Source organism: Telmatherina bonti (assembly GCF_933228915.1).
Source record: "Telmatherina bonti genome assembly, chromosome: 8".
NCBI lineage: Eukaryota > Metazoa > Chordata > Actinopteri > Atheriniformes > Telmatherinidae > Telmatherina > Telmatherina bonti.
The window spans coordinates 33,500,191-33,513,731 of record NC_136626.1 but is presented as its reverse complement, the minus strand read 5'-3'; the positions used below and the strand labels follow the sequence as shown (position 1 = coordinate 33,513,731).

At 40.1% G+C, this 13,541-nt stretch overlaps 1 protein-coding gene across 2 annotated transcripts in view; it reads right to left on the bottom strand.

Annotated features, from left to right (window-relative positions):
- tmem131 (transmembrane protein 131) overlaps positions 1-10,920 on the bottom strand; it is a 42,004-nt gene extending 31,084 nt beyond the window's left edge. For both annotated transcript variants that reach the window (XM_079245107.1, XM_079245108.1), the window contains exons 1-5: positions 10,608-10,920; positions 7,770-7,831; positions 7,616-7,656; positions 5,486-5,554; positions 3,019-3,139 (exon numbers count right to left, since the gene is read on the bottom strand). In XM_079245107.1, the coding sequence (XP_079101233.1) occupies positions 3,019-3,139; positions 5,486-5,554; positions 7,616-7,656; positions 7,770-7,831; positions 10,608-10,779 (465 nt within the window). In that variant the 5' untranslated portion in view covers positions 10,780-10,920. The remainder of the gene's footprint in view (positions 1-3,018; positions 3,140-5,485; positions 5,555-7,615; positions 7,657-7,769; positions 7,832-10,607) is intronic.
- Positions 10,921-13,541: the final 2,621 nt, after the last annotated feature.

The following is a 13,541-nucleotide window of genomic DNA, read 5'->3' as shown; positions in this document are numbered from 1 at the left end:
TTTTGATGAGCTGATTAGCCTACATTAACCCTTTCATACATGAATATATAAAAAAAAAATTTAAATACATATTTTACCTATGCAGACATAGATAATGATACTTTTTTTGTTTATTAGTGATACTTAAGATTTATCATGATTTATTTGAATGTATTCTTTAAAATTCTTGTAATATATAATCACGATTATATCATGTAAATCTATCAAATACAGCTGTATCATTTTCTTTTCCAATTTATCACAATGGCAACTTCTGTAATTACATAATGTTTAATTATATCACATATTTATTTATTGTCCAGTGAGTGAAAATGTATTGGATGACTCACTAACATCCACTGAAGTGGTTTATTTACTAAAATCTCATCCTCATTCATAAATATATGCAATAAAAAAGCTTGTAAATAGGTGTCCACTATATGACATCTATGCATGAAAGGGTTAAAATGATAGAAATGAAAACCTAAGACAAACACACGCTTACACTCCCTGGGAGAGTTCTGTACGGTCCAGTTTTCTGTTAAACCTTCACGGCTCTGTGATCAACTTCACTCAAAGTGCAGATCTGAAAACGTCTCGGAGTTTTGTTCAACGTCGCCAAACTATATAAAACCCAGAGATGTGATTGTTTTACAGCCCAGCTCCTAAAAACGTTGGGGAAACGGAATAAAACGTATATAAAAAAACAGAATCCAATGATTTGTGAATCTCATAAAGTCATACTGTATTCCCAGTAAATGCCACAGCAGAGGCTGAAACTAGTGGGACAGTTCACTATTGGGCAGAAAACTTGAGCTTATTTTGAACTGATGACAGAAAGACAACTGTAGAGTTGGAAAAAAGCCTGTAAAAGTTAATTACCTCAAATCAAAGCAACTGTGGGAGCACTGGATAATCATTAATGTTGACTGGAAACAGGTCAATGACACGACTGAGTATAAAGGAGCATTTCAGAGAGGTAGAGACTCTCGCATGTAAAAATGGAATTAGGTTTGCCAATCAGAGAAACTGTATAGAAATTGTGGAAAAATAAATTTTTTTGAGTTGGGGTTGTGATTCGATGGGCAGGAATTGCACTAGTTTTGGTTTACCAGTCATTTTTTGACATTTTAAAACACAAAAAAAGTTTGTGTTACCGATTTTATTGATAAAACACTTTTTTTTATTCTTAAAATTAGATGATTTTCATGCATCTCTGGGTCCAATATGTTATTAAAGTGGGTTAAAAATGAGAAAAATTGTGCTGGAAAAGAAAAAATAGCAAACATGTTTACAACAAAAAGGCTAAATTAAAAGTATTTTAAAAAAACAAAAACAAAAAAAGACTCAGGTTCACAAGTCATTAGACAATGGAGAAGGCATAGAAGCAATTCTATGGAGAAATGTGGAGATTTAACAGACCTTCACAGGTGTGTTACCCAATAAATCTCCAGCAAAATGACAAAAACATGAGCAAATAACCCACAAAGCTCTGTGGAAACACAAACCACACACTTCCACTGCTGAGAGGGATTCCTGTACTTCAGTATCGCCTCATAACCTTTATCTACACACCCTTTAAATAGTTACGAATGGGATATTTGTATTGTTCTGGGAAAATATACAAATAAAGGCAGGAAAAAAATCCATCTTCATCTTCAACACCTGGAGCGCAACTTGTTCCAACCGCTGTCTCTACAGGGAGGCAACAGAACAGGGTTTCTTCCAAAACAAGTCCTCGCAGCACTTCTACAAACAAGATATAAAGACCTGGAAACAACAAGTCAATGAATGCAAAGGAGACGATAAAAGTCTGTATCACATCTTAACACACTAAACCTGCAGCAAACGTGTGACAGAGAATACTTCTGGTCATTCTGGCTGTGCTGGAAAACAGCAACCATGCAAGACAAAACCCAGACAAGAAACTTGAGGGTCAGACAATCCGAGAGTTTATGGACTTCTTGCAATAAAAAGAAAGAAAAGTCAGATAAACACAGGTTCTCATGAAGCCCTCATGCTGAGGACGTTGCTTCGGCTGCAGTGAACGAGTCCAGTCCAGTTAAAAACCCCAGAAATAACTCATCATCTCAGACAAGAAGCCGCTTCAACACCAGCTCAGAAGCAGGCGAAACGGAGCCGAAATCAGCACCAACAGGGACGTTCGAAGCAACTCAACATCCTGCAGAGACACTTCATCACATACGGCACAGTAGTCAAACTCCAGCATCCTGCAGGTTTATGTCGTCTCCATGCTCCAACACGCCTGACTGAACTCCATAAACAGGCTGACAAGAAGCTGCTGGATCAATTTCATTACAATCAGCTGTGTTGGTGGAGAGAAACAGCTAAAACCCGCTGGAGGACTGGAGTTTGACTCCCCTGACAAAGGGTTTGCACTTTCTGCGTGTTTGTCCGACAACAAAGCAACTAAAAACACACCTGCAGGCTCTGCAAGCACCAAACCTTCACATTTCCACTCATCATGTCAAACCTTAAATCCCTTTAGTGGCTTTCTGAACACAAATATTAAGAAACAGGAGTGTAAATAAACCGTGGGATGTGTGTGTGTGTGTATGAGACAACGCCTGACTGGAGCTGTGTGAGGAATTCATCTTGCTGCTGTGACAGAGTTTGAACCCACCCTCTTGGCACAACATATCCTCCTAATCTATTCTAGCATTTTCTGGATGAAAACCTGAAACCAAACCATTTCCTGAAACTGTGGTGAGATAAAACAAGTCACATGACTCGCTTTACATCTTTTCATCCCTTTACAGATGGTGTCGCTTCTTCTTCACGCTGCCTCTAAGCAGCTAACGTCCTCACAGACCTGGTCGTGTCATCACACTACGTGTGTGACTCGCATCAACATCTCTATCAGGCTCTAAATGATCCCATTTAGATTGTAGATGTTTATTAACAGAATGACAAAAATAGGGCCACGTGACTTCCCATCGAGTGCAACAACAGATTCATCTGATTTCCACACATCTTCTTCATCAAACATAAATAAAAACGGCGGTGAGGACTACTTACCCTATTCTGGAAAAAGGAGGCGTGAAAATGTGCTGTTGTTGCTGATATTGATATCAAACTAATTTCTTCTGAGCTAGGATTATGTAAATAAACTTTCTCCATTTTTGGCATTCCAACAGGCCTGCGAAGGAAGAAAGAAACGCTTTAAAAAAGCACATAATGCCACAAAAACTGGACATTTAACAGTGAAAAGAACAGAAGCTTTGAACAGACATGACATTCAACGGATGGCGAATTATTTATTTGGTCTGTTTGTTTTTTTTTTTAATGTAAAACTGCATGAATTAGCTGAATCATTTTAATCCCAGTCAGCAGGCAGACATTATATAAAATTACATAAACTTAACAGACAAATAGAGCATCATAATGGCCGACACAGCAGGCTTTATTACTAACAGAACGTTGTAGAAATAACACACAGATCAGGCATGTAAAAGTCGTTTCTCATCTGCACGTCGCTGTCTCGTGTCATGGCTTTCAGGAGGAAAAATATTGGCATTAAAACAAAAAATACAACAAATATTTTGACTCAAAAACGCCATCTCAGCTTTATTCCAGCCATAGAGGACCATCGCTTTTCTTCTATACAGACAAAAAACTTTCTGCTCTTTAGCTGCTCCTGATTGGATGTTACAGCATCTTAAGCTCTCTGATTGGTGGAAAGTTTCACCGAGGTCTCTTAGCAACACAGCGGCGACAGCCGTATCTTTTTATGATGAAAACGTGACAAATAATGACGTCGTAATGGATCACTCAATGTGGATTTACCGTAAAGAGTCTGAATAAACACTGGATTTACGGCTGGATCGTAAACCTCCTGGGTGGGATAAACATGCAAACACACACATAGATATGTGCACACATACACAGGTGAGCACATTTCTGTCACCAGACAGAGTGCACGTTGGAAAACATGTCAAGCAGCTGAAAATTAGAGAAAAATATCAGCTTTTTTTTTTTTTTATCAGGGAGGTGCAGACAGAATCTGTCCTGGTGCTGCAAGGAGCAGCTTCTCCTGCACACGGCTGAACCAGCAGCAGTCACTGTAGGACTTTTACAGCTGGATTACAACTTTCACTGGACCAAATAATCTTTATTAGCATCGAAAAGTGGTCTGAGGTTTGAACAACGACATTTAGAGCAACTTAAGCGAGTGAAATGGACTTTATCAGGACATTTAAAAGGTTTTATTAAAACTTTATTCTATCGGTGTGTGATGAAGTTTGGAAATGCAACGAGACTTTCCAGCTGACTGTCACACGATGTTTACATTATCTTTCCACATGTCATATTTACACTGTAATGAGTAGGCTGGCTGTCACAGTGACAGATTTGATGAATACATGATTTAGCGCAGCTGATTTTAAGCTTGTTGAGATTTACACCCTGTTTATTAAGCCTGTATGGAAGTTACAAATTAGAAAATAAAGAGTCAAAACAGACTAATTATTATTCGTGTGCTTTGTTCCTTTTATCTATCCAGATAGCCTGATGGAGGGATGGGTGTTGGGTTAGTGCCATCGACCCCCACAAGGCTGTGAACCTGGAGCAAACATTGTAAGGAGTAAGCTGTCAATCACAATTTACTCCACAGAGTTACACATTACTGCTTCTGAGAAAATGTTGATAACATGAGCAACGGTGTTCAGGCATGCCAGCAATCCAGCCTGACAGTTTTAAGGCTTAACTGTAAGAAAAGGAGGAAAAAAGGCCTCCACAGGAATCTCTTTAATATAAAATAAGGGACGTATTGTTCTCCTGGAGACTAGATCTGACAATAGTAAAAGTTCTTATCCTCACTTTGTTAATCCAACATTCAAACCACACCACAAACTCTTTGATTTCCTACCTCCCAGTTGTTATGAAAATACTCTGGTGTCAAAATCACGTCACCGAGATATGAAAGCCGGTGAGTTTTTACAACCTTCCTGCGGCATAAACCTCGCCAAGTAATTCTGATCTTTTATACGCTGATATGTTCATTTAAATCCTGCCGTTGTTTCCTGCACGCTGGACGCAGGGTTACATCTTTCCTTTGCAAAGCTTCGTCGTCAGACTCTTTAAAACATTCAGAGCTGGCACATAGAAGAAGTGGGACAGGAGGAGGACAGGCCGAGACAGCTGAGTATGACCCCTGGAAATGGAGCTTAAACTAGGTCACACTAAGTGGGAATGCGCCCACGTTCAGGGTGGAATGCCATCTATGAAGTGTGAGAGAGGTAAAGCTAGGTGTGGGCACCGCAGCAAAGCAGCTTGTGGTTTTTGTTAAGTGCGCTCCACAGATGGCTTAAAAGCTTCACTCATACATTTATTGTTGACAGGCTGTTGCCTCGGAGCACCTTTTTCCTTCACAAGTCATTACTGCGTGTTTCTGAAAGCTAATCACGCTGTAATTTATGGTTAAATCAGGACAAACCTAAACACAACGTGATGTAAGGGAAGACTGGAAGACAAACTGGACACTTACTGTTCATGAAAGTCCAACATTGGAGGTTCAAATCGTATAGGTCTGCAGTTCCCACGGTGTGGGGACGTGCTGTGAAAGACACGGAGGTGTGACAGCAGAAACAGCAGGCTGGGAAAAACACAGTCCATTTTTATGAGCATTTCAAACACAGAGGCAAAGAGCTCTTCTCTGATGCCACACTCCCGACTCCTGACATTTTTATCAGAGCTTTAAGCCGGCAGTAGGACCCCTCCCGTCCGCTGCATGCTATTTCCATATGAAAATACACACTTAGAGAAAAGAACACGACTTCACGTCGTTCTCAGACTGCGGCGCTTCTCTTATAGTTTTATGGCTTGGTTACCACCTGCCTGGTCTAATACCTCACCAAACCTGTTGAACAACAGGTGGATCTTAACAATAGACAAGGCCGCCCTCTGAGGCGATGCTTCAGACATGTAATATGAGCCTTTATGTAAATCTCATGCAAAGACAAGTTGATCAGAGATGCCAACGTGGCACTCTGCAGAGCTTTGACTTGTTTAATATTAACTCAACATGCCCGGTTTATCTGATGTGTATACATAACCGCGTGTGCAGAGAGTTCCCCAGGCAGGGAAACACACTTAACTGTTTTATTCTGATTATATCCTTATATATGTATAAAATAAAAACCCACCATTGCATAGTAGATGCCTCATTACTCTAACTACACCCTGGAGTCACAATTTGCAGGAGATCAGTTTCACCCATTTACTGCTCATCCTGTGCGTACAGGAGCAGACAATAGCCACAGCGTATCGCTCCAACAGCCAGGCGAGTGAGAGATGGGATGGATTTCCATCCCTGGACACCGACAGCGACCCACAACGCTCTGTTCCTTCTGGATAATCCGTCATCCACAGCCCGCCATCGCGTCTCCCATTAATATAACAACTACTGACAAAATTCAAAAGGTTCCTGGCTGCGAACTCTGTGCCAACTTTGGCTCGTCGCTGCAGAGCTAATGTGTTGAATGTCGGTGGGTAACTGCAGGAGCGCAGATGGATCACGGAGAAGACTGTGTCGCTTGGTCTCAGATCCATGTCAGGAAGATATTAACATGACAAATGCTTCGGTAAAAAGTGTCTTAATTCCCCAGGAAATGACAACTCTGGGCAGAACACACACGCGGTGAAGGAAAAGAGGAAGTTTCATCGTGAAAACCTGAAACGACTCAGTTCAATGGCCTCCGTTAGGATTCTGCCACAGAGCAGCCGTCATGTCATGACCCTGAAAGATAACCTTTAATAGATCTGAACACAGCGTACAAACAGGGAAGCTACACCCAGACTAAACACACGCGGAAAAATACAGAGTAGCTGTTATGACAACAGCCCACGACGCGACGTTTTCACATTCAGCCCATCACACACACACACACACACACACACACACACACACACACACACACACACACACACACACACACACACACACACACACACACACACACTGAAGATACACGGCACAGAAAAGCCACTGAAACACCAAAATTCACAGTGTGTGATGCTTGTCTGTAATGGACACTAGAAAGCACACTTCCTTAAGGATTCAGACATGTTTGTGTGCAAACTCAAGCCTGGATATCCTGAGCCCGGGTCCAGGACATAAAACTGCCATGTGGCCTGCTTTATTCCAGCTCAGGACAGCTAACAGCACGTGGTTCACAGTGAAGGGGAATCTGGGTGGGGTCCTCATGATATCAAACAAAACTGCATCAGTAGAACTTTAAATGCGCCCTTTTCTTCTTTTAGACTGTTAGCTTCTACTAAGATGCTCAGACTTTTAATTTTTGCCTCCCAGGGACACTTTGTAGCCGAATGATGTGATAAAATTTCAACTAGAGTCTGTTAACATTAACAAATAACCTTCCTCTGTGATTGTTCGCTTGAATACAGTTGCAGATGACGAAATCGCGACCACACAATTTCTACTGTTAGAGCTGGGAAGATACTAAAGTTTCCTGCATAAAAATACCCCCCTCCCTCCTCTACCTTTATGTTTACTTTGTAATAGATTGCAACAGCAGGCAATGCAGATAAAATGTGGGACCTCGTCGTAAAAAGACATACAAACACACTTGAGTGCAAAAGAAAGCAGACTTCTTACCTTTGTTGATGATATAAACTAAAATCGATGTCAGACTCTGCCTGCAAAAAGATCACAACAGAAAGCATTTATTCATGAGGAATGTGTTAGTTTCCAACGATGACACTTTTTATTTTCCATGAAAGCAACACAGATGAAATGAAAAAGACCTTACCTGTAAAAGGCTTCCCTCACCAAAATGCAGAACCTCCAGAATCGTGTCTGACTGAATGAATGCTGTAAAAACACCAGAAAGACAATGTGAGGATCTACCACTTATAAAAGCTGAGATGATACAGCAGAAACTAATAAAAATCCCACTAAACACGGCGGCGTTCCTGTGCCCTGATTGAGCAAACAGAGCTGATGCATCGCAAGTGATTTACGAGGCAAAAGACTGTTTAAGACACCAGAAAAGTGACTTTAAATGTGATGCTATCTGATCCGAGTTGGGCAACGGCAACCGACTCAGCTGTGATTAAAAAGAAATTCAGTGAGGCACAAAGTATCATCATAAGCAAAGCTTGAAGTTTCATCTGCTGCACTCAGAGATCTTTGGGGAAAGCCATTTCTACGACCAGTGTGTGTGTGAAGCGCATAAAGTCTGCATCTATTTCAGGAGGTTATAAGGTGTCAGGGTGTGAAAACGGTAGTAAATCCTCTGCAATCACACAGTTATCAACAGGATTTTGAGAGGCGGACATCCTTTGCACCGACTGCCTCACAAGTGTGAACAGCCTGAAACCCGACCCTGTGTTTAGGACGCTTCGCCTGCCCCGAACAGCTTTCCACCCGACACCATGAAAATCCAGCAGCTTGTGCTTCAAGATCAACTTTTTGCTGATCGTGTTCAAAGCAGACTTTCTGCATGGATACCAACAAATACCTGTAGAATTAAATGGAGTTTATAGAGCCTATAACATATGTATTACATGTTGCAAATTCTCTTTTTTAAGAGTTAAGGTGTGCTTATTGAGGAGAGAAATGATATGTTTTACTGAACATGGACGTTGCAGGATTAAAAAGGACAAATAGTGATAATTAGACTGGATTTGACAGCAAATGCAGATAAAGCTGAAGGGTTTTCCAGCAATGATTTATTTAAGATGTGATTCAGCTTTTTGGTAGAAGCTATAAAAAGATGATCAAATAAAATATATATAAATACACTCCAATGACTTGTATAGCTGATACGCAAGTTAATCAATACCTGGTTAAGTGATATTTCATTTCATTTCAACATTTTTTATTCTCTTTTCTTTTCCATAATATACTGGCAAATCCATAAAACAACACAATATACTCCAGAGATACCAAATATACTCGAGATATCGGGACTAGTCCCCTGTGGGACACAGAAAATGTCTATATTCGAGTAGCCTGTTGTCACGCAGTTGTTTTTAGCTGTGAGTGTGGTTTTCTCCCGACTCTCTGCACCGCTTTGCACTGAGAGTTAAAGCAAGCACACCTAGTTACAAACGTGAGCTACGTGCTACATTGTGAGAGGCAGCGTGTAGCAGCTTTTCGGAGAGAACTCCAGTAGCAGTAGCAGCGTGAGTTGCAAAAAATGAAGGAGGAAGAATTTGTTCTGAAGAAAATCGTACAGGATCCATCTTCTGGCGGTGGTTTGGATGCCGGAGAGAGGATGTTGATCAAACAATTGTCGTATGCGCTGGTGGTTGGCACAAAGGTACAACACACCATGCACAAAATTATTAGGCTATTTTTTTCAAGTTTTGATTTATGCCACAAAAATTAACCTGCTCAAAAATGTTGTGAACTTTTCATTTTCACTTTATCAGGCAGCTAATTTTCATTTAACTGTTTTTTGAAAATCTCTGCATTTTTTTAGTGTTATTACAGAAGCTCAATTATCCAAGAAAGAACTTTAGTTTATTTATCATTTTATTTTATCCTGCTGTTAAGCACTGCACAAAATGTGCACTATTATTTTCATACGTTGCATTTAGTACATCATGCAAAAGCACTTTATTTTGTTTTAAATTTACGTTTCTGCCACTGCTTTAACTGTTCAATAAATACGGTTTTGATCAATTTGCTTAGTTACAATTTCATCCTTTTGGCATGGATGTTTAAAATCAGCATATCTTAATGCAGTATGAACAATTATGTTTTAACGTAGACACAAAACCATCTTACTGATGTGATTGTAAGCACCAAAGCATTAATTCAAGGCTGAGGTAGGTATTGAGATATATATTGTAAATCGTGACATGCCATAAAAATATTTGGATATTACTAAAAGGTCATATCGCCCAGCCCTTATCTTGGGAATGTTTTTCCAAAGTTTGTGAAGGCATTGTAAACATCTTGAGGAGGGGTCTCAACGTCAACCCCAGCTGATCCTGGACCTGGATGACAGCTGTGTGCTGGTCTCTGAGCTGATATGATGAGGAAATCTGACAACCAGCTCTCATTTGGCCTGTGGACTGAGCTGTGCCAATTTAAAGACAGCCAAGATTCAACATCTATACGCTGAGCCACGTTTACAAATAACTCTTATCTGCCTGATTCATCTGAAAAAGTTTCGTTTATGATCCTCTTATGAGGAAGTGAAGGCATGTCGAGGAAGACATGTTGCCAGCAATGCTGCCAATCTGACATATCTTCATTCCAGCTGACTCAGTCAAAACAGCAACTTCTTAAGCAAAAATTAATACAGCCTAATACTAACAAGTTCTTCCATGTAGTTGGAGCATTTCTAGGTAAGATGTGGAAGGAATGACAACAAAACAAGCAATAAACAAAGCTAACATGGTTATCTGTGTGTTAAAGGGCCATAAACACATATAGCTTACCGTAACAGCAGTTCTTTCATTCTCAACTATTTAAACACATACAGGAGTCGCTGCATTACTGTTTGCAATTGAATATTTTTTAACAGTAAAAAGGGAAAAAAGCAGTTTAAGGAGTGTTTGTGGGGTGAACAGGCTAGCTGCATTTCACTGAAAAGCCTGCGGAAGTTAGCTCGAGCTAATGCTAAGTTACTAACCTTGTTTATTTGCCCGCGTGGTGTGAATAAAAGCAATAAATAAGATCCTGAAGAAGCCGAAACACGGTGTTCTGGCTCTGGTGTTTGGCTGGCAGCAGCTCTGGGGGTTTTCTCCACTCGCCATGCTGCAGATCTGTCTGTTAGGAAAACAACCCAGCGAGTGTGTGGACATGCCCGTGTAGACCTCTGCTGGCTCTGTCAATCATAGCCGCAGAGTGGAAAAGTCCAAGTCAACTCAATCATAGCTGCGAAGTGGAAAAAGTCCAAACCGAGCAGCAGCTAAACCGCTGAACAGGACGTTGGCCTCTCTGCTTCTTCTTCTCTGCTTTTTCTTCTGCGTCTTCTTCCTCTTCCGTTCGACGCCGCGTCACCGGTTGCCGCACGCGGCAGCTCTTCCTCTCGACGCCGCGTCACCGGTTGCCGCATGCGGTGGCTCTTCCGCTCGATGCCGCGTCACCGGTTGCCGCACGCGGCGGCGCTTTACCGGCTGTAATGCCGCTTCTGAATAACAACACAAACACGTACAATTCTGGAAATAAACCATGATTTTATGTTTTGCTATTAAAAAAATGTGTTTAATATTGAATTTGTGTATTTTTAACTTTGTTTTTTTCTTTGTTTTTTTTTTTATATTGCTGTTGTTCTGGACACCATGTTCTGTCCTCTCTCTCTCTCTCTCTCTCTCTCTCTCTCTCGCTCTCTCTCTCTGTCCTCTGTGTGTGTGTGTGTGTGTGTGTGTGTGTGCAGGGGCGCCACCAGGAATTTTGGGCCCTATGAAAGAATGGCATAGACCCCACCACTTGATCACAAATCTTAGATTTTTGTTTTTGCTTTAAGCTGATCAAAAGAAAAGCTTTTCACGTGAATAATAAAGATCTAGGGCTGTGTTTAACTCTTTATGGGGCAAGTGAAAGCGTTAAAAAAAAATTTTTTTTTTTTTTTTTTTTTGTTAATCCAACAACAGAATGGAGATCTTGGTTCATACCAGAAGGACATTTTTAGGTTAAAATGTCTAATTTGAAGGAATTTTATTGAGTGCCCTGTAAAGGTGAAGTGAAGGTTTAATGATTTCCTTATATAGTTTGTACATCTTTTTGGGCCCCTATCAAGTCATGGGGCCCTTAGAATCTTCCTAGCTCCCCCCCATATGGCGCCTGTGTGTGTGTGTGTTCCAGAGCATTTGCTTTAGTTAAAGGGCTGTGTTTGTAGCCAGGGCCGGACTAAAAGTGCACAGGCCCTGGGCCCAGAGTGTCCTGGTGGACCCCTACCCCAGCGCAACATTGTGAAAATTGTGAATGATACACTGTGAAACAATATTTCTAACATCTCTCAGCCAATGATATTAATAGCGACACACTAGACACTGTGTAACTATTACATTTATATACATTTTGTTTCATGTCGAAACTGCTGGTGTTAACCCTATGTGGGCCCCACATGGGCCCCAAGTGGGTGTGGGCCCCTGGACCTGTGCCCTTGATGCCCATTGGATAATCCGGCCATGTCTGTAGTACGTCAAATCAAATGTCAGTCTAGTAAAAGCTATACAGTTATTCTTAATGTTTTCCAATGTGTTAACATCTAGTGTGTTTTCAGTGAACATGTAGACTTTTCACACGTTGTGAATTAATTACAAGAGTCAGTAATAAATGCAGTACCTGGACAGGTCGCCAGTCCATCACAGCTATGCACACATTTCAGTTAAAAAATATGCAGAGACTAAAGTTAAAACTACAATTATGATGTTCTTGCTGCTGTTGTTGGTGCTTTTGTGGGTTTGTTTTCTTACAGGTGCTCCCAGTGATTATCTACTTGGTTTTCTTACAGAGATTTTACGATGCTGCTCGTCGTTTTTCTCTTTTGGTTTTGATTGTATGGTTGTTGCTGTTCTCAGTGTTGTGTCCCTCCTGTCACATCTGGTATTTTAATGTTATAAAGCAATAGTCAAGTAGAAAAAATAAAGTACAATACTCAATTTTTAGCAGATTTTTTAAAACCTATTTTTAGTAAGCTGTTGTGCTATACAGTGGTTTTTACATTTTTTTTCCTTTTGTGCTCTGTCACATTTGTTTTAGTTGCATTTAACTGGCAATATGCTTCTGTCCTACTGAAACATATTGCCACATTTTGTTTAATCACAAGGGACCAACATGCAACCTAAATGACCTAAAGCATCGGCTTCAAGGAACCAAATTTAGAGTAATTAACAAGATTAATTTTTTCTCTGAGATCATTGTATAATGATTTCTATTGGAATTTTAAAGGTGTTTTCAGGGTAAATCTGACCATTTTGTTAGATGGTAATGTTTAATCCAGTTATTCTGAAGGTATGTCTAAAGTTGGACATCAGTCTACTAAAATCTATGCAAAAAAATCTGAAAGTTTTCTAGTCTGTCATTCTTGTTTTGTATCCAATTTGTTGTTAGGAAACATCTGGGTTGCTCAGAGTTAATTAACTTAAATTAATTAAATGAACTGTCTAGTGAGTGTAAATAATCCAAACACTTGAAATAGAATAAAATAAGCAAATTATTTCAATGAAATTGTATGTGTAGACTTATACATTCACACTTGTCTCTAATGTTAATGTTTTTCAGCTTGTTTTCTTACTGGTGCTCCTGATGATTGTCTACTTTGTTTACTTTTAAGGCCATAGGCTGTTTCCTGCTAAGTTTCTTTACAGATACATCAGCAGGTTGAATGTGTTTTGTACAGGTTTTATTTGTACCATTACTTTTGTTTTGTTTTGTATTTTTTTCACTTTACTTTTTTACTTTTCATTTCTGTCCGATATTTATTCCTCTTGGCAGGTCCACCTTTTATTTGTAATTCAGTAGTCAGCAGATGGAAAAAAATTAAGAACCAATTTCAAGCCTCAGAAGAGCCTTATATCAGCAAAACATCATATCCACTGAGCCTTGTTTGGTGCACCTG